The sequence below is a fragment of the Monodelphis domestica genome, chromosome 1, assembly GCF_027887165.1.
Source record: "Monodelphis domestica isolate mMonDom1 chromosome 1, mMonDom1.pri, whole genome shotgun sequence".
NCBI classification, from domain to species: Eukaryota; Metazoa; Chordata; class Mammalia; order Didelphimorphia; family Didelphidae; genus Monodelphis; species Monodelphis domestica.
The window spans coordinates 465,339,308-465,359,493 of NC_077227.1; the positions used below are offsets into that span (position 1 = coordinate 465,339,308).

Here is a 20,186-nt window from a genome sequence, read left to right on the forward strand (position 1 = left end):
AAGAATTAATTTCTGCAAGTGCCATTCTCTAATTGTAGCATGGTGTAGTAGATACTACAGGCATCTTTAGAGTTCCTAAGTTCAAGTCTTGTTTATGACAAATATACTGGTTGTGTGAGCCTGGGAAAGTCTTTTTTCAGTGTAGATAGATAGATAGATAGATAGATAGATAGATAGATAGATAGATAGATAGACAGACAGACAGACAGACAGACAGTTGTGGATAGAGTGAGTTTCCTTACCAAGAGGTTATTACACAGTGAAATCACAGTTTTAAAAAAATCATTCCCTGAGATAGTTGTTTATTTCCATTATACTGCCCATGGCTGAGTTTAAAATAATTCTTGGGTTCAACATTTTCACTATTAAAGATAGCAGCTAAAATTTCATTGTTGAAATATGGGGGACATGATACAACCTGTATTTGCATAATTAAAAAGCTGGGTACATATTAATGAATTCAAAATGTTATATAGTACTTTATGTGCAAAGATGCTGCTTATTCATCCTATGGACTTCATTTAGTCCTTCCTACTATCAACTCATCCCTACCATTTCCTGACATTATAGGATTTGATTTAGTAAATATCTATTAAACATCTATTTGTGTGCAAGGTATTTTGCTAGGCACTGAGGTTAAAGGCACAAAACATGACAGTCCCCTGTGTATCATAAGAAAAATTCTTCATGTCTACATAAGATACAGGAAATTGTTGATGGAAAAGAAACCTAGCATGCCATCAGGTTTGTTTTCATTGAACTGTTAGTGTGGGAAAGTACAGCAGCAGATGAAAGCTTTCTAGGATTTAGTCGTATATAATAGTTTCTGTTTACAAAAGGGAAAAAACCCAAAGCTTTTCAGAAACCATCAGCCCTTCTTGGGATATTTGCCAGTGTCACACTGTATTTCAGAATGTTTCATGCTTCCACAGTGTCTCTTATTTAACATCGGTTCCCAGAATCCAATTTTAACTCATTTTTATGCCACTGAAGGAAAACCTTGCTAACGGCCCAGCAACAGAGGCTTTAGATCTATAAGAACGGTCATCTTGGTGGAAATTGGCTTAATCTACACCAAAGAAAACAGAAATCCGAAGGAAAATATATACACAGGCATTTTCTATAGTTTTTAGCTATTTTATATCTATATATATAAGCAGGTATATTTATAAACATTTTCAGACATTAGGCTTGATAAGAGCAGACAGTATTTTTAATGCTATTTTTAAATACTTAAAAAATAATACTATTATATGTAAATACATATTTATTTATATTTAATACTACTACAGTAGTAATTTTAATACTGTTAATACTAAAACTTTAATACTGTCCATTGTGAGTGAATACCCAATATTTTTCAGCAGTTAACGATGCCATTGCCTGGCTCTCAGCTACCTTTGCCTCGCTATGGTTCTGGTCAGCAGCCATTGATTTTGCCACAGTCCATTCAGCTGCCTCAAGGGCAGAATCTCTCTGTAGGAGCTCCCCGAAGAATCCTTCCACCTGGATCCCAGCCTTCTGTCCTTCCTACCAACAGAGAGGTAAAGAATGACCCTAAATGAGATTGTGGTCCTGGAGAAAGTATCATTGTTGAATTTTATTACCTTACTGTTTTAAAATAACAGCTGAGTCCAGGTATAGAAAATATATAAGATTTGAGCTTTCTGGCCATTTACTTGTTTCTGTGACGTACTAGCTTTCCATTTCTGAGTGTCAACTGCATGGTAGTTCCTGTTTCTAAGAAATCTTTAATTTTTAATCCCTAGAGTTTATGAATTTTCATGTAACTACGAAGTGTAATCTGTGTAGGAAGCCTAGTGTTTATTGTATAAAAGAAGCCCCACTCTTTCCCTGTTGATATAGTACTGCAAGGGCTGAACTGTCTCCCTTGTTTTGTCACATGATGGATTCTTACCTCTTGGTCTCCTTTAGTCCTCTCAGATGGAGATGAAGGGGTTTCACTTCGCTGACGGTAAACAGAACATCCCTTCTGGAGGGTCTGTTCCATCACCACAGACCTACAGGTAAAGAAGCTATGGTTGTCACATCCTGAACAACTAAACACTGGTATGATTAAACACTAGCTAGTAGAAAACACTGGGTGGCTTAAATATTGGTATTTGGGATCCCAGAAAAAGTCAAGTTAGAGCATTAATAATATGTCCTTCATTGAAGGCTTTTTCTTTTTTTTACAAGATTATTTATAAATTTTCTGTGCTTTACAATTGGTGTTTCAGATGGCATTGGAAAATCATAATTGGAGATGTGAAAAATCTTAGTATTTTGATCATTCAAAAGAATAATATTGAGTTGAAGAATTTCTTGGGAAGTAAAGGTGGAAAATGCTTAATTTTTGCTGAAAAGTGAGATTTTTTCCCTCCCTCTTCTTCCACAGGAGGAAGGAGTCTATATGTAGAGTAAGAAGTCTAGAAATAGAAGATTTATTTTACTGAGAGGGGAATTGCCTCTTGGTTGGATCTTCTTACCATGAATAGCCACTTATTCTGCTGGGAGGGCACTTCTTCCAGTACCATGCATAATTATCCCCAAACGAGAGCAAGCTGGCTTTTTAAATTCCTTCTGAACCCTTGGCAACTCCCTAACTTGGGTGTGTATGTGTGTGTGTGGGGTGACCCATATGGAGGTAACAAAAATACAGCATTGCAAATGTATTGACTTTCTGTAAATGTCTGGAGATGGGGGAAAGGAGCATCTGAAGCTGGACCTATATATTTCTGTTTTGTTTCTGTGTTGGAGGTATAGCATTCTGGTATCTTCTGTGGAGTATTTGGAAATTTTTATTTCATTATCTACTCTCCTTTAGTTGCTTTAGGTAGAGTTAGAAGTTAGGTATTTATTTCTGTAGCATTCCATTTTTAAAATTAAATTTTTGGTATCTTGTTTTTGTTTTTCAGTTAAAGGTTATCGACACCAATTTGACATGTTGTAGCTTAAACTCACTGTTGTCAGACATTAGTTCAAGAAATTGTTAGTTTAGCAATCAGGTCAAGCAAAAATTCCAAGAAAGCCTCATTTTAAATGGGTGTCTTCTCATGGTTCAGTTTACATGGACCATTACACAACACATCAGAGGAATGCCAATCATTAGTCCTGTTGTTGAGCTTCACTTCTATATACATAGTGTGTTTGTATATCTCATCGTTTCTTGAGATCTGTTTTAGATACTAAGGTTACAATTCCTTAGTTGAGAATTATTGCCCATATGCTTCTTTGCCTTTTCTGTCCTTAGAACACCTTTTCTGGTTTTTAGCACCATTCATTCTATTGCCTTAGGCTTTAAATTTTTCATCTATGTGTTCTGCAGACTGCCCAGATGGGTCCAGATGCCCCTGGCCAAAGAGGACCTTTGTTCATGCTTCCTCCATATACTAGGTTTTTGTTCCATTTTTGTGGTGATACTTTGTGTATTCTCAACCACTCCCTTTGGTTTTTTCAGGCCTAGCTCTGCTAGCCCCAGTGGGAAGCCATCTGGACCAGCAGTTAACATGGGCTCTGTGCAGGGACACTACGTTCAACAGGTAGAAGATGGCTTTCCAGATCTCGTCCTGAACTCTTAGGCATTTTTCCAAGTGCCCAAAGAGAGGGGAATATTTCATTCTATTGAGAATACTCCTTTTTTAAAAGGAGGAATGTGTAGGAGGTTAGAGTATGGGATTGGTAGTCAGGCGGTGTCTGGCTTCTCTTCCTGTCTCTGCCCCTCATACTGGTTGAGCTACTTCTTTTTCTAGGCCTCAGGCTCTCCCTTCCCTGCCAGAAAAAGGGAAGATGCTAAACCTTCTTGCAAGACTGATGCCATTGAAATATAATGTTTATAAGTATGTAGAGTTCTTTGTGTGAAGAAAGGCACTCTGGAAGACTGTTAGGTTTGTGTGTTAGCTTTTGTGATGTCATGTGTGTATATGTGTGCATACATGTTTTGTGAGAGAGAGAGAGAGAGAGAGAGAGAGAGAGAGAGAGAGAGAGAGAGAGAGAGAGAGAGAGAGAGAGAGAGAGAGAGAGAGAGAGAGTTATTGTTGGGTGCTCAGTCTAGATGGAGTTAAGTTTTCCCATTTTGCAAGAAAAAGAACAGTATTACTTTTACCACTGTATTGGACTATTACTCTTAAAACACACAGACCCAAGAAAGTCCAAGAAAACATTCCACATGTGGATTTTTATTCATCCCTATTTAGCCCTTCATATTGACATCTTGATCTGGCCCAAAAAGAATCCTCTTCCTGAGTTCAAATCTAGCCTCACATACATACTAATTGTGTGATTCTGGGCAAGTCACCTAATCCTTTTTTGCTTCAGTTTCCTCATTTGTCATGAGCTGGAAAAGGAAATGGCAAACCATTCCAGTATCTTTGCTAAGAAAATCCCAAATAGGCTCATGAAGCATCAGACATAACTGAATAACAACAAAATAAGTCACTTCACCAATTGTTTTGAAGTGACCTCTTGATTTGAATAGAATTAGCTTTCTAGGCCTCCCCCCCTCCCCCCCCCCCCCCATAAGAACTTCTCTTTGGGAACAAGAAGAGGATGTAGTTAAGGTTAGCTTCAATTATATAAGCTTAGCTAATATTTTTAATAGAATTACAAGTAGATCTTTAGAATCCTGGAATATTCATTATGAGGACTCACTGTCTGACTGTTGGCCTTGGGGCATACATACACTTGATAAATTAGATAGTTACTTCTTGAGTATATAGCTTGAGGACTAATAGATGTGTTGCAGAAAATATCTTTTAGAATAAACGTGAGAGGCAGCATAGTAGAGTAAAAGAGGGCTGGATTTGCAATTAGAGGATCTTTGTTCAAATGTTCTGTCTGCCCATTGGAACTTGAGTGACATTGGACAAGCTGCTTTACCTTTCTTGACCTCATTTTCTTTATCTGTAAAATGAAAGAGCTTGACTTAATGACCTCTATAGGCCCCTTCCAACTTTGTGATCCTTTGAGTAAGCCTGCTTTTAACAGTGGCTGGATTGCCTTTTCTTTCTTTCTCTCCCACCTTAATCACAGTGGAAAAGGGTTCACAAGTCTGGTGGGGAACAAGAATGTCTCTTTGAAGGATGCATGAGATGCATAATGTCATGAATTGAAAGGAAGCTGTTGGCTTGGTAAATCAACAGTTCACAAAGCCTCATTTTTACTGTATTTCTCTCTCAAACATATTCAGTTCATCACTACACTCTCCCCAGATCAATCTGCTAAAAGTTCTTTGGAAGAGAACTAGATAGTAATCAGCCAGTTTCATAAGAATTTTTTTAAGTACTTTTGAATCCAGCACTTCAGCTTAAGAATGGATCACTTAGTTTTTTCTTTGCAGCCCTACATCAGGAAGGGGGATGGTGGGAACTTTATATTTAATCAGGAGTTCAGCTTATTAAACTTAATTTCCTCTCTTTCTGATTGTCCAAAGGCAAAACGAGTGGATGAAAATAAACCCAGCCTGGGAACTGTGAAATTGCAGGAGTCAGCCTCTGCCACACAGATGAAGCGAACTGGAGCAATCAAACCTCAGGCGGTGAAAGTAGAGGAGAGCAAGGCCTAGGAGTGCCTGTTGATGCCTGTCATGCCAGCTCACACACAGCACCGCCGCTGTCCTTACACAACTGGATGCTTGGAGATCTTGCTGATCCATCATCCAACAACTTGACTTTGACTTGACTCGAGTGACATCTTCAGATCTCCTTCCCTTCCTCCATCACCCCCCCTCCCCAACCCCCAATCCCCTTCTCTTCCAACCATGGATATGACATTGACCTGCTTGCTTTAATAACAAAACAGGCAAATGATCCCTTCAACCCTGCCCCCATCCCATCCTTCATTCCCTACTATGACTGTTGAGTGGCTCAAACTGTTTGTGCAGTGCAGGTTCACCTCCCAGTTCCCCCTCTCCCTTTGTCCCGTGCTGTCATACAGCTTGTTAAGCAGTGGCAGCCTTCTTTTCTCAAATCTTTATTGCAGCAGAGTGATACCCAGGCACAGGAATATGATAATAGCAGGGGCATTTTAGTTTGAAGCTTTTCATTTTAAAAGGCAGCTGAGGTTTTTAAACGAAGGAAAAACAAAACAAAACAAAAAAAAACCAAGCTATGTGTATAACAAAACATTTAAATGTTCTTTCTGCTCCTTCCCATCCATCAGTTCTAATCAAAATAGTTTCCTTTAACCTCTCCCCTTCATTTTATATGTTGCAATGCTACCTTAAGAACTGACTCTAAAACCATTGATTCCCCTTCTTGTTTCCCTTGAGATTATTTGCAAAAAAGAAACGGAGAACTCTTAAGGCATTTGGTAATATGGCATTTTTGATTCTCACTAGAAATGAATTTTAACTAAGGCATAAGATGGATTCATATAATGAATGATCAGATCTTGACTCCTGACCTGGTTAGTGTAGGAAGTTTGTTGCCCAGAGAAACAGAATGCTGTTTTCAGCAGGAGGGGGAGATGCATGAGTCCATCTGAATCTAGTTGAGAGACTGCCTCCCAAGACAGCTAAAGATAAATCATGGATTTCCTAACTCATTGGAGTTTTCCAAACTTTTCCCCTTGCATGAATGAGAAGAGCTGACCCATGAGGTTCCTTTGGCAGCTTCTTATAGTTGTACCAATCTTGGTGTTTTGTAGGCCAATTCTTTCCATCATCCTGCCCTTCTGGGCTGATATATACATGCACTTGCTTTCTTTTCTGAGTTTTGCTTCTCCCTTTGCTGCTTCTCCCTAAATGGCCTCTGGTCCTTCTGTGTTTTCCTGTCTTCTCTGTAGAGCTCGTCACTTAAAAAAAAACACACAGTGGGAAATGATCTGCATAATAGTAATGGTGCACACATTTTTTTTCAGTCTTTTAGCAAAAATGTATGGTCTGCAAGGCAATTGTAAGTCTTTTTTCTTCTCTCAGCAAAGCAGACCTAGACTACTCCTGAATCATATGAAACCTGGACTCTACAGCAAGTGTCTCAAAGATCATCACTAATTTTTTCCCCCTATCAGCAGCCAGAGTCTGGGTCTCAAGATGAGCATGATTTACAAGGCTGATTTTCTAATCCCAGAGAGGGTATGGGATTCTCTGGAAACTGGATCATATCTTAAGTCAACTGAACTGCCTTCAGCTACATGTCTCTGCAAGCTATGTTTTTTTTTTTAAGGCAATGAAAAAAATTGTGATTCTGTCACCCACAGATTAGGAGGAGGAAATATAAATTTTTTTTCATGCTCTTCTGATGACCAATCAGCCATTTGCTGATTTGGAGTGGCTACTGCCTGATATCTGCTGGTGGTCCCTAAGAAGACTTTTGTATGATGGTACATTGCAGAGGGGACCATCAGGTGTTATGAGATTTAGGTCCTCCAGGGTTTATAGGAATGCATTTGAAGTTTCAAGCTAGATGTATAAAGGTGGATGTTTATACAGTAGCCATAGTTTTTCACACCATCTCCCCATATAAGTAATTAATGGCATTTCCTCTGCCCCTCATGGAATGTGGGAAAACATAAACCCTTACAGAACTACTAAATTTCTTTCTCAGTTCCTTGTTATTTTGAGGATGGTTATAACTATAGTAGAGTGTCAGTATGTCTTGTACTCAGTGACATCTGGGGGCAGGGAAATTTGGTTTAAGAATTCTTTCTTTTTTCCATAACCTTCACAAACCTGCCTCTCTCAGACCTTACTTACACCAGCTTGACTATTTTTCTCTCATTCCCAACAGCCTTATCCCAGGAGCCTGTTCTCCAAAGAAAGCTCTATTGTTGGATCGACCCAGCATTGGCCTGCCCCATGCATACATCATCTACTTTTCCTTCTCTTCCCCTATGCTTGGAGCTTGTGTGAGCATATGAATAGTCTTCTACCTTTATTACTTCTCCCTCTGCTACCCTAGACCATGGTCATTGCTGTGGTGCCCTTATTCCAAGGCTGTCAGCTTAGGCCACACGAATTTAAGTCTCTATGTGTGTAGTTTAGAGACTTATTTAAATCTATTCACAACAGATTTAGGTGCACACTACTACTTTTACTTATCAAAAGGGAAAAAAATAATCTTCCTTTCATTATACTATTAAACATGACAGTCCTAAATGCTATTACAGAGTTGACTCTGAAATATTACATCCCTCAGGCATACAATGCCATCAAAATAACTACTTCCTGTTTGAGAAAAGGAAAAGCAAGGCAACAAGGTCACCTGTTCCCCTACCTTTTTCTCTTTTACTCCCCTAAAACACTAGAATTTATTTATACGTATTTGATGTTGTAGGTCTAGGTGAAAAAAAAAAGTAAATGTTTCACTGCTCTATTTATATATAATGTCTGAATTATTCTGTGCAGGAAAGGCCAAGAAATTGCATGTGAATTTCATTGCATTCACCACCACTGTGTGACTGTTCAGCTGCGGTTTCTTTTCTCCTCTTAAGATAGAAATTTAAAGTCAGACTTTTTGAGGGACGGTGATAGGCCTTCCTGCTTCCCTGTCCCATTGTCTGATAGAAAGTGGTTTTTAGTGCAGAAACATTTTAAGGTGCAATATCCCTCTTCCTGTTGTGTGGTTTTAGAGTTAAAGCTCCAGGTAATGTGACTTCCAGTCCTGGTGATTTGAACTCATTCTTCTAGTGCAGATGCATTCAAAGGCTTCTCCTGGGGTATTATCAATTCTTTGGAGGGAACAGCAGATTACACATTAAAAAACAGTAACAAAACAAAACTACAGTTTCTTTTATGTAATTGTGGATTTTAACTTTTTTGCTACTAAGGTGAGGGTTCAGAATTAACTCACTGAATCTTTGCTTATTAAGAGTTGCTTTGGTCATGAATCCAAATAACTTTGCCTTGGTTATTAATAAAGTGCAGGTTGCATGAGGAGAAGGGGAAACCAGGTTGCTCCACAAGTGGTCTTAGAAGGTCCTGTTTTGCCACTCTGTCATCTACCTGATTAAGCAAAGGTCCAGAGTATATATTTGTGTAATTGTAGTATGTTGTCCATCCAGTGACTAGTTGTTTATCAGCTACATTAAGTCTGGTTTCCTTCTTGTCAGGTTCTTTTTTTTTTTTAAGTTTGGCATTACTGAACTCTGGCTTTAGGTTTCATCTTAGGGAAAAACACAATGGATGATAGTATATGCTCAGATATACAGACAGAAGATGTGGTTTCTATTTTCAGAAACTAAAAGATCTTTCCTCACAACCATTGCCGAGCCACTTTTGAGGACATTTCAGGTATCATTTTAAAATTTGGATATCAATTATGCCCAACAGCTATATGTTGACCTTTCTGCACTCCTACACCTTCTAGATGATTACTGCAAATCTTAGATTCTTACTATAGCTATGGGCTGTATGTAATGAGGCAGTGTTGTACTGTGTATGTTTGTTGTAAACTTGGGTGTCATAAAAATTACATACAATTGCACTGTCAGTGTGTGGCAAGTTTTTCCAGGCACACAATAGGTCCCTGTGGCCCAGCCACTCCTCACTGCTTGCTGGCTCCCTTCTTCAGTAAGCAAGGGAGCTGGTGCATGTTTGCTTCCCATTCCATATCTCTTCCCCCTTCTTTTTTTTTTTTTTTTGCTTATCACAGGGTAAGCTCAGATACAATGTTTTGTAATTTACTTCTGAAAGCCAGTGACTCTGAAGTTTCCTTTTGTTACATTTTCTGATGGAATGGGAAATACATTAATCAGGAAAGTGAGCCTTCCCAACTCATTGGTGTGACCTGAGGACAAACAGATTGGTTTGGGATTTAAATAACTCCAATTCATTTAGAACAAAAAGATAAAACTCTGGTGCATGTGAAAATCTGATGGTCACCTAATCAGTTGTCCCTACTTTTGCTGGCAGTATATATAACTACAATGATTTCCCTGGCTCCTCAGAACATCTAGTGGTTGCCTCATTTCTCCTAAATTCCCTCATGAACCCTAGTATGGCCCTGAAAATGGTAGTAGTGACTTGTGGTCACATTAGCATGTGGAGGCACCTGTTAGTGGAAACCCATTTAGGCTCAATGGATGACATTCATTGTTTATATTGGGGATATTGTACTCCTTAAAGCTTTTAACCTCATGCCCTGTATAGTAAAAGATTTTGTTTGGGTTTTTTTTTCTTTGTTTGTTTTGTTTTGTTTTGTTTTTTGGCCTTTCCTCTCTTTGTCTTTTCATGTAGACCAGATATTTGAAAGGGCAGACGATGGATAAAAATGTAATGTGCAACCTGTTTATATATAATTTTTTTTTTTGGAAACTATTTTAACTTGGATGGGAAACTAGAATCACGGAATCACCAGGCCAGTGGTGGCACTCTCTTGCCCTTTCCCTCCGTTTCAGTACCTATTGTTTCTCCTTTCAAATATGTGATTGTATTAGCTCTTTCCATATGAAAGAATTCTCCTTATTTAAATAAAAAAAATTTTAAAAATAAAGCATATTTGCTTTCTCAAATTTTGTGTAATTTGTTTTAGTACTTTTGCTTGGTGAGACAGCTTGACTTTTTCCTTTAAATCCCTTCAGTGGCTGATCTGTAAATTCTTTATGCATATTAAGAATTTAGGGATCTATTTAAAATGCCAAGAGAAAATCATATATACTTGTGTTTGGCCAGCTTTTACTTTCAGTACAGTAAAAGAAAGGATTTATACTGCACTGTGGGAGACATAAACCATGAAATTCTCAACATGGGGGGGGTATCATCTCTAATAGGAGGGACTCCACATAACCATATGAATTTATTCTGTATTCATGACAACGTAAAAGCATTAGGGCCTTGGATAAAGTGCCTATTTCTTATGTTCATATAGTAATAGGAACAGCTGTTAATATTTTACATTACTCTGGAACCCAGACATTACAGCAGATAAAAAGGGTCAAAATAAAATCACTCCTCATTTTGTTAATAATGGCGATTTCCGTTTGACCTGCACTCAATGGTCATGTTTTGGACAAATCTTAGGTAAAAGTTCATGGAGTGGTGGGGGGGGTGAGGGTGTGGGTGGTAGTTATTGGGGGTAATAACTCTTCAGAGAATAGACTTGGCACCATGCCTTGCATCCAGTAGAGATTGCTCATTGAATGCATGCTGCTTTAGGTCGTTAATGGATCAGGTCAGCTTAAAATACGGACAAAAACTTAGAACAGTACAAATTACAGGCAAGGATTCCTGCCAGAAATTCAAAGATGAGGCTAGGCCTCTGCCCTACTTGCATGCAGGCCTGTAAAACTGCTTTAAGGCAAACCGATGGAAGAAATCAATGGGAACCAATGTCCCCAAGGACAGGCCTCGATACAACTGCTTCCCTATGGGCATGCGCAGTGTACTTTCTGCTCAGTCATGGGGACGGGATGACGAATAAACCGACTTCCAACCTTGGAGGTTAGAGGGTAAGAAACTTCGCTGTCTGTGTGCATGCGCGATGGTCGGCATTCATTCAAGTGCGTTCTCTGACAGAACGAATACGCGCTAAGCGCGATGTACACGTGACTTGTCGCTTCGCTACGATTGGACTTCTTCGCAGGCGCACCTAATCGAGCCTGGATCTCGGTGTGGTGTATCCTCTACTCTGCTGAGATTCCGCTGTGGAACTAGCGAGACCGCGGACCTGGGAGTCAGCTCCAGAGCCAAGCCAAGCCAAGCCTAAGGCCCTCCCCAGCTCGGTGATTTTAATTTTAAATGTGCTCACGGGTGATTTTAAGGCCAGCCCCTCCCCCTGCGTGCCTAATTACACGGTCGGAGGGTCACAACTTCTCGGATGGTAGAGACCGCCGCATCCAGACCCCCTCGCTGACCAGAGGGGGAAACTGAGGCATAGAGAGGAGAAACGCCTGGTCCAAAAGAGCCTGTGGGGCGGCGTGCGCGGAGGCTCGCTGGAAGTCGGCAGCAGCTGTCGCTCGTCAGCGTCTGAGGTGGGTTCCACCATTTACCAGCTGGTGATCCTTCCAGCCAAGGCACTTCCGAGCCTCAGTTTCCTCATCTGCAAGCACCGAACCTGTGATTTCATTGGCTTAGGGAACTCCCTGGAGAAGGCACACTCGACCAGCGCAGGTTGGAACCTTCTCAGCCCTTGACAAGATTGGAGCAGGGAGGGGTTCTTCACCTGGGGCACTGAGTCTCTGCATAGATTTCGGGTGGTGGGGCGGTTCGTGAACTTGAATGGAGTAGGAGAAACAAGTTATTTCCTTATATTTACTAACCCCCAACTAAATTTTAGAATTTCCTTTCGTTATTAAGGTTAGTAGCTTTGTCAACACTAGAAATCACAAAACAAGTGTCACCAATAGAATATTAATGTTGCAAAACTCTGGAAATATCCTTTCACTTCTTAAGAATCCCTGTTTTGTCCAACCATTGAAAGATCAAGTGATATGCCCAGGATCCGAGGCAGGAATTAGAGGTCAGCTATTTCATACTTTCTATGACTATATCTGTAAAATAGGGATAATAATCCTTGCACAGCCTTCCTACCACACCCTACCTGGCTGATGTTTTGGATCAAGGGGTGTATAAAGTATTTTTATAACAACATGTAGAAGACAGCAATTGGCTATTATGACTTAAAGACCCACTCCTGCGCATAATCTCACTGGTTATCCTGGCAAAGCCAATAAAGCACAAGTTCTGACAATTCCTACCAAACTGGGAGTGCCTCAATTATTGATCAATGAGGAACTGACTGAGGAGCTACTTTGCCAGCAGACATCATCCCAATAGAAGACTAGCTATAGTAACACACGTCTATCTACTACTACTAAAAGATATAAAAGTGGTTATCTATCATTTGTACTGATGAAATAACAATGTAAGCATTTTAGATGGCAGAGCTAGAATGAGAAATCACATTTTCTGACTTTTAACCTGATGCCCCTTCCTTTATAACATTTCCTTCTATTTCATCCTGTAATTTTTCTCCTTGGTTTGTAGCAATGATTTCATACATGTAGGGAAATCCCTCATGTGCAAACTTCAACTCAGTGTCCAGCATTGCACTGATCCTGGTAGGAAGAAAGCTAAACATTTCTAACCCTAAAGGATTTTACATTTTATACAGTGCATCTCCATTAATGCAGATGGCAATTAATTTGTAACTTTATGGTCTTATTAGCCTGTGTCTCTGATATAGGTTAAGGGAAATTGCTAGTATGGTAGGACTTGAACCCATGTCTTTCTAACTCCACTGACAGTCATCTATCCATGACACCAGGCTATGTTTCAACTTTGTATAACCCTGTAGTCAAAGTATATGGAATTTTAGAGCTAGAAGGGACCTTAGAAATAGTTGAACCTCATATTTTGTAGCAGAGAAAACTGCTCTAGAGAAAGAGGGACATGTCCAAAGCAGCATGTTTCTACAAAGCTTATTTCATTCATTGTGATACTGTATTTTAAGTATAACAATTGTACTAATCATATCTGATTCCATTAAAAAACATTTTTCTTGGGTTCTAGTCCTTTGGTCATAGGTTCCAGTTTGGTAACTGGCTTGTTTCTTTCTATAGGGTGCTCAATCTACTTTCTCACAGGATGTTAATATTTTTGAAGTGCCCTGTTGTTGTAACTGCAGAGATCAACGTGAATTTAGTGGCTCTGACGGTGATGGCTTTGTTGAGTCGATTGTGGAAATTGTCTTATCCACGGGCAGTAGTGTAAGCCAACTTCTTGCATTTCTCAAATTCCAGAATTTAGCCAAAATAGATTGCATATGTTTTCAGAACTTGATTTTGTAAAAAATGCTTTTTAAAAAATGTGAAAAAGAAAAGATTCTCAGTTTATATCTTTGAAGGGAGAATTAGGACCAGTTTGTCCATAAGCCAGTATCAACTCTTCAAAATAGATCTTATAGACATAGATCAATGATATGTAGAATTTGATATATTGAAAAAAATATTTTTTTCATTTTTCTGGGCATTCTGGTTGCCATCCCATAATTGAGAGTGTTAAACTTTGAAAAATAATCATTACCAGCTATTATTCAATAAGATTTATGATTATTGTTTTATTTTTATTTTTTAATTAATTTAATTCTCTCCCTTCCTTCTTCCCTTCCCTTTCCCAGAGCTGACAAGCAACTCCACTGGGTATATGCATGTATTATTGTTCAAAACCTATTTCCATATTATTCATATTTGTAATAGAGTAATCTTATAAAACCCAAATCCCCAATCGTATACCTGTAGAACCAAATGTTTTTCTTCTGCATTTCTACTCTCACAGTTCTTTCTCTCAATCTGGATCACATTCTTTCTTATAAGTTCCTCAGGATTATCCTGAATCATTGCATTGCAATTAGTAGCAAAGTCTATTACATTTGATTGTGCCTGTGTTCGTCTTGGCAAATAGATTCCCAATGTCTAGAGTGATTTTAAATGGAATTTCTCTTTCTAACTCTTGCTGCTGAGTTTTGTTGGAAATATATAGAAATGCTGATGTTTTTTGTGGGTTGATTTTGTATCCTACAACTTTGCTAAAGTTATTAATTATTTCCACTAGCTTTTGAGTTGATTTTCTGGGATTCTTTTAAGAATACCATTATATCATCTGCAATGTGACAGTTTAGTTTCCTCATTGCCTACTTTAATCCCTTCAATTTTTTTTCTTCTCTAATTGCTACCGATAGAGTTTCTAGTACAATATTAAATGATAGTGGTGGTAACGGGCATCCTTGCTTCACTCCTGATCTTATTGGGAAGGCTTCTAACTTATCCCCATTGCAGATGATACTTGTTGATGGTTTTAAATATATACTTTTCATTATGTTGAAGAAAGGCCCTAGTTCCTGATTATTGTTTTATTGGAAGTGATTTTTTATTAAATTATTCATAAGGTGAGTTCCTCATAATGAGAAATTACTATACTTGTTACTATATCACTTTTGTAGGTATACTGAAAATTTTAAAACAAATCCTAGTCCAGTTCTATAGACAGTAAACCAATAGGTTTATGCCTAAGAAATTAACGGTTTAGTTTTATAAGCTAGATCTTGTAAATATAGAACAAGAATATGTAAAATTCAGCACAGCACAGTTTTAAGTATAGGAAAGAAAATAGCCTTATCCAAGAGTATTTTATTTACTTTCATTCAGAAAGCATTTATTAAGTACCCATTATGTTCTATTCTTTGTTCCTTTTCTCTAGTATATTATTATGGTGACCATTACCCAAGATTAGCTCTTTTACATAGTCAATTAATTCCATCCTCTTAGTCTTTTCTGACTAACTCCTTCATCAAACATATTCTTTTTCTCTTTCCCTTCTCATCCTTTCCCCTCCCCCTCTCTTTTCTTCTCTGCTCTCCTCTTTCCTACCTCCCTCTCTACTTCTTTCCCTCCCTTTCTTTGTCACTTTCTTCTCTTGATCTTATAAAAATGGAGATTTTGAACCCTAGACTTCAATCCCCAAAAGTCCTTGGTATTTACCAGAATTCCCTATAATCTCACCTGAGTCTCCACGTTGGTGAGATCACAATTGGTATTTAATTGGCAGTAAGACCTCCCACGGTGTCTTCCATTGCAATGATGTAGCAAGTATAGTGGTAAGCTAAGCGTGGGGATTTTGAGTGGGCTAATCAGCCATGGGCACATGGTTTTTTATTTTGTATCCTTAATAAACCTCATAAAATATAATATTTTATTACTAGATACTAATTTAATTTTTACAATCTAACTTCTTCTTAATCAACAGACTGTTGCAATAGTTTAGGAGTTAGGAAACTACCAGGGTGATGGCATTATCAGAGAAGGTAGGAAGAAGTGAGAAATGTTACAAAGGTTAAATCAGCAGGCCTTGAATATGAATGGCATGAGAGATAATGAGGAGTTAAGGATGACAGTTAAATTTAGAACCTGGGGGTTATTTCAACAATGTTAGATAAGTTTGGAGGGAGGAGGTTTTGGAGGGGAAGATGAGTTTAGTTTTGGACATGTTGAGTCCAGCCAGCCTGGAGGTCAACAGAGATTTGATGCTTTGAGAATCACTAGCATAGAGAAGATAATTGAATTAATGGGAACTGATTAAATCACTAATTGAAGTAGTATAGAAGGAGAAAAGAAGAGGGCCTAGGTCAGAGCCCTTTATGTCTCATGAATAGTAGATCAAGATGAAGATCCAACATAGGAACCTGAATAGGTTCTAGCAAGGAGAAGAGAATGATCCACAATAGTGAAGGCAGCAGAAAGGTCAAGAAGGAGGAAAATTAAGAAAAGACCATTGATTAGGGGGATGCCCTTTGATTGGGGAATGGCTGAACAAATTGTGGTATCTGTTGGTGATGGAATACTATTGTGCCCAAAGGAATAATGAACTGGAGGAATTCCATGTGAACTGGAAAGACCTCCAGGAAGTGATGCAGAGGGAAAGGAGCAGAACTAGGAGAACATTATATATAGAGACTGATACACTGTGGTACAATCGAATGTAATGGACTTCTCTACTAGCAGCAATGCAGTGATCCAGGACAATTCTGAGGGATTTATGAGAAAGAATGCTATCCACATTCAGAGAAAGAACTGGGAGTAGAAACACAGAAGAAAAACAACTGCTTGATCACATGGTTTGATGGGGATATGATTGGGGATGTAGACTCTAAACAGTCACCCTAGAGCAAATAATAATATGGAAATGAGTCTTTATTAATGACACATGTAAAGACCATTGGATTTGACAATTAAGAGATAAGTATTAATTTCTGAGAGAGCTATTTCAGTTGAATGATGAAGTTGGAAGCCAGAATGAAGTGAATTAAGAGAGGAGGTAGTGGTACCTATTATAGATGGTCTTCTTCAGGAGTTTAGTCACAAAAGGCAGGAGAGATGTTTATAGTTAGTAAGTTGGTCTAAGTAGAGACTTTTTGAAGTTAGGAGAGACCTGGGCATGCCTGTAGATGAGTAGTCAATAGAAAGAGAAAGATTGAAGACAACTGAAAGTGGGGATGACAGAGGGAGAAATCTGCAGAGGAGATGGGATGGAATGGGATTACTTGCATAGGTAGAGGGATTAACCTTAGCAAGAAGGGCCAAAAAGAAGGGCCCTCTTCATGTGAGAGGGATGAAAGTGTAGCTAGTGGTAGTAAGTATCAGAATAATATAATAATATGAGGAGGAAAGAAGAAGGAGTTCACAGAAAATGGTCTCCGTTTTTTCAGTAAAATGGTGAGAGCCATGGAAGGCTGTTCCAGTTCCTGCACAGGATCCAGAATGTAAAGGACTCTAAATGCCAACCAGGAGTTTGTATTTTCTCCTAAGTTCAATTAGGAGCTAGTGAAGCTTTTTGAGCAAGGGAGTGTATTAGGAACCTCATTTTGACAGTTGTGTAGAGGATAGAGACTGGAGGCAGAGAAATTAATTAGGACACTGTTGCAGTAATCTAGTCAAAAGACAATGTGGGCCTTAACTAAAAATGTAAGAGAAATTGAGGAGATAGCATCAGCAAAGCTTTGTATTGTGCAAATACATTATGAGATAAGTTTGAGATTTCTGGTGAATATAATATTAAAATTCTTAATTATTTTTCTAGTTTTGATGAAGTCTACTATGGGCAATTCGTATCTCTTTACATGAAGCAGGTATTCTTTGTGGATGGTAGTGGACCACCACTTGGCCACATGTTGCTTGCTTTTGGAGGTAAGCCTTGACAATAGTTTTAAAATATCAGTTGATATTGGAATCTAAGAAAAAGTTAAGTTTTTCTTTCTCAAGTTTTCTCTTGTTAGGGAAGAAATACTCTGTGTTTCACGTTCAGTAAAATAAATTGAGAACCTTTCATTTGAATAATTTAAACTAGTTAGAAGCTAATAGCTTATTTTCTTAAAATTGAGGGTTGAAGACAATTACAGCTGAGAGATAGGGTTTATATCCTATAAAATTTTATCAAGAAACTCCTTGGAATCACTGGGCTGTAGATTGATTGTAAGATTTCACTAGAGAAAACATGGGCCTAGATTTATAAGGCAAATTATGACCTATAATTTAGCCTATTCCATAAAATAAAAATGCTTAATTACAAGCCAGTAGAAGAGCATTCTTGTAGTTTTTAAAGTTTGTACATCTAAATACTTATTTAGAAAACATACAGGAAAAGATAATGTTGATTTTAGTTTTCATTGTAATTTAGAATGCTCTGGAAAAAGAAATCACCAGGGCTTAATTTCTTCTGGGGTTTGGATGATCAGAATATATGATAGGATACATGAGAATACACACTCATAAGTTTGTTGTTACCAAGTTGTTAAGACCTTGGATGATAGATAATTCAGGTGACTTAGTTTCCTTATCTGTAAAATTGAAGTAATACTTCAGACAGTTGTTATAAATTTCAACTAAGTCAGTGCATATACTTTTCAAGCTTTTCAAAGTGTTATATAAATTCCAATTATTATTTTTAATAATAATAAATGTTTATTGGTGGATTGGCCTTATATTTTAGGTTATTTGGGAGGATTTGATGGAAACTTTTTATGGAACAGAATTGGAGCAGGTAAACGCTATTTTTCATTTTCAGCTCATTTTTTATTAAATATTCCTCAAACTAAAATGTCAAGTTTTAAAAACTTGACAATGTGGGTTTTTTGCTCAGTGAAATGTCTCAATCTGAAGTATTGAGAGTATTCCTGAAAAGGTATCGTAAATAATATTAGGATCCCCAGTTATCTTCCTTCTCTCATGATACTTTATTCTAGTGTATGAGGACTATTCAATTGCAAAACATATGTGACCACTGATTTGTACCTTATTCCAAAATCATATGAATTGTCTTTTGACTATTGTATATACTCAGCCATTTTTCCATTTGAAAACATGCCTGCTATATTTTAAGTTCATTTGTACTATATTCTTCATGCTGATATTTGATTATCTTTTCTAGAATACAGTAATAATGTGCCAGTGTGGTCCTTGCGCCTGCTGCCGGCTCTAGCAGGGGCCCTTTGTGTCCCTTTGGCTTACCAAATTGTATTGGAACTCAACTTTTCCCACTATGCTGCTTTTGGAGCTGCACTTTTGATTCTAATGGGTAAGAATGGTATCTTGAATCATTCTTGATAGCACATTATTACATTGCCAAAGGGTACTCAACAGCTTGAAACTAGGCATACCATGGACAGGTTTTATTCATTCATGTTTGCCCTGTAGCACCATCTACTTGTTTCCAAAATGTTTGATATATCATAAGCCCAAAGAATGATTTGACCTCAAGAACGTCACAGATGAGCTAATGGTTTAATTTTCTAACTTTTGGGAGTGGAAATTGGGGATTGCTGCACTTCATAGTCAACAAACAGAGGAATCACAGAAGGCTCAATGCAATGGTTTGATGGTGCCTAGGTGAGTCATAAGGCACAAATAGGAACGTCCATCAGATCTAAGCATTTTTAATGTCTGTGATGAAATTTACCTTCCTCAAAATTTCCCTATATAGAGTAATAAATGAACAAATACTTCTCATAAAACTTTTCTTTTTTAGTGTTTTCTTAATCATCTCAAATCTATTCCCAAATAAAATACAGTTCTGTTGCCTTATTAAAGTCAGTCAATCAATAAGCACTAGGGCTAGTGACTGTTCCTTATCCTGAAGTATATCCCCTAGATGCAGACTACCTTCTCTGTCCACACTGAATCTGTAACTGGAATTGGCTAGTGAGTGACAGAACTGCTAGTTGCTACCTGTTCCTATACTCCATGCAGTGTTAGGTCTCTGTATTGGATCTGGAGCCTCTTCTAACCTAAATGCATATATCCCCTTTCCTTATGCTGGCATTCTCCTGACCAGACCCTGTCCCCAATGTCAGAAGACTTCTCTTGTGTCCCTACGCCTTTGCCAACTTGGTTTGGAAAAATGACCAACTATAACTTTTTAAAATTTCTCAATCAGGATTCAGGTTAATATTTTTTAGGTCTCTTTGGAGGAGTTATAGAACAGAGGGTAGTGGAGAATTGTAGGGAGCTCATCCTATTTCTTTCTGCTACTCTCCTGTCTTGGCTTCAGGCCATTGACCATAAAGAGCATATTGGTTATTTTGGACAGAGCAATTTTAGTTGAATGATGAGGTCAGAAGTCATATTATAGATTATTACAAAGAGAGTGAGAGGAAAGGAAGGTGAAGCATCCATTGTAGACAGCTTTCTCAAGGAGTTGAACCACAAAATGGAGGAAATAAATGAGATGATAGATAGCAGAGATAGATAAATTGATTTTT

The 20,186-nt window shown here is 38.1% G+C and overlaps 2 protein-coding genes across 30 annotated transcripts in view; both read left to right on the top strand.

Annotated features, from left to right (window-relative positions):
- PRRC2B (proline rich coiled-coil 2B) overlaps nucleotides 1–10,449 on the top strand; it is a 120,296-nt gene extending 109,847 nt beyond the window's left edge. For 9 of the 23 annotated variants that reach the window (XM_007475168.3, XM_016432796.2, XM_056812590.1 and 6 more), the window contains 4 exons: nucleotides 1,365–1,544; nucleotides 1,936–2,027; nucleotides 3,461–3,542; nucleotides 5,432–10,449. In XM_007475168.3, the coding sequence (XP_007475230.1) occupies nucleotides 1,365–1,544; nucleotides 1,936–2,027; nucleotides 3,461–3,542; nucleotides 5,432–5,563 (486 nt within the window). In that variant the 3' untranslated portion in view covers nucleotides 5,564–10,449. The remainder of the gene's footprint in view (nucleotides 1–1,364; nucleotides 1,545–1,935; nucleotides 2,028–3,460; nucleotides 3,543–5,431) is intronic. The other 14 variants (XM_016432794.2, XM_056812592.1, XM_056812577.1 and 11 more) reach the window with 3 other exon arrangements.
- Nucleotides 10,450–11,489: 1,040 nt separating this feature from the next.
- POMT1 (protein O-mannosyltransferase 1) overlaps nucleotides 11,490–20,186 on the top strand; it is a 45,597-nt gene continuing 36,900 nt past the window's right edge. For 3 of the 7 annotated variants that reach the window (XR_008915348.1, XR_008915349.1, XM_007475176.3), the window contains exons 1-5: nucleotides 11,491–11,907; nucleotides 13,498–13,644; nucleotides 17,510–17,616; nucleotides 18,419–18,469; nucleotides 18,857–19,003. Coding sequence is in view for 3 of the 7 variants with exons in the window: in XM_007475176.3 (XP_007475238.1) it covers nucleotides 13,523–13,644; nucleotides 17,510–17,616; nucleotides 18,419–18,469; nucleotides 18,857–19,003 (427 nt within the window). In the remaining 4 variants the exon portion in view is untranslated. Of the gene's footprint in view, nucleotides 12,047–13,497; nucleotides 13,645–17,509; nucleotides 17,617–18,418; nucleotides 18,470–18,856; nucleotides 19,004–20,186 lie in introns of those variants that run through there. The other 4 variants (XR_458357.3, XM_007475175.3, XM_001370198.5 and 1 more) reach the window with 3 other exon arrangements.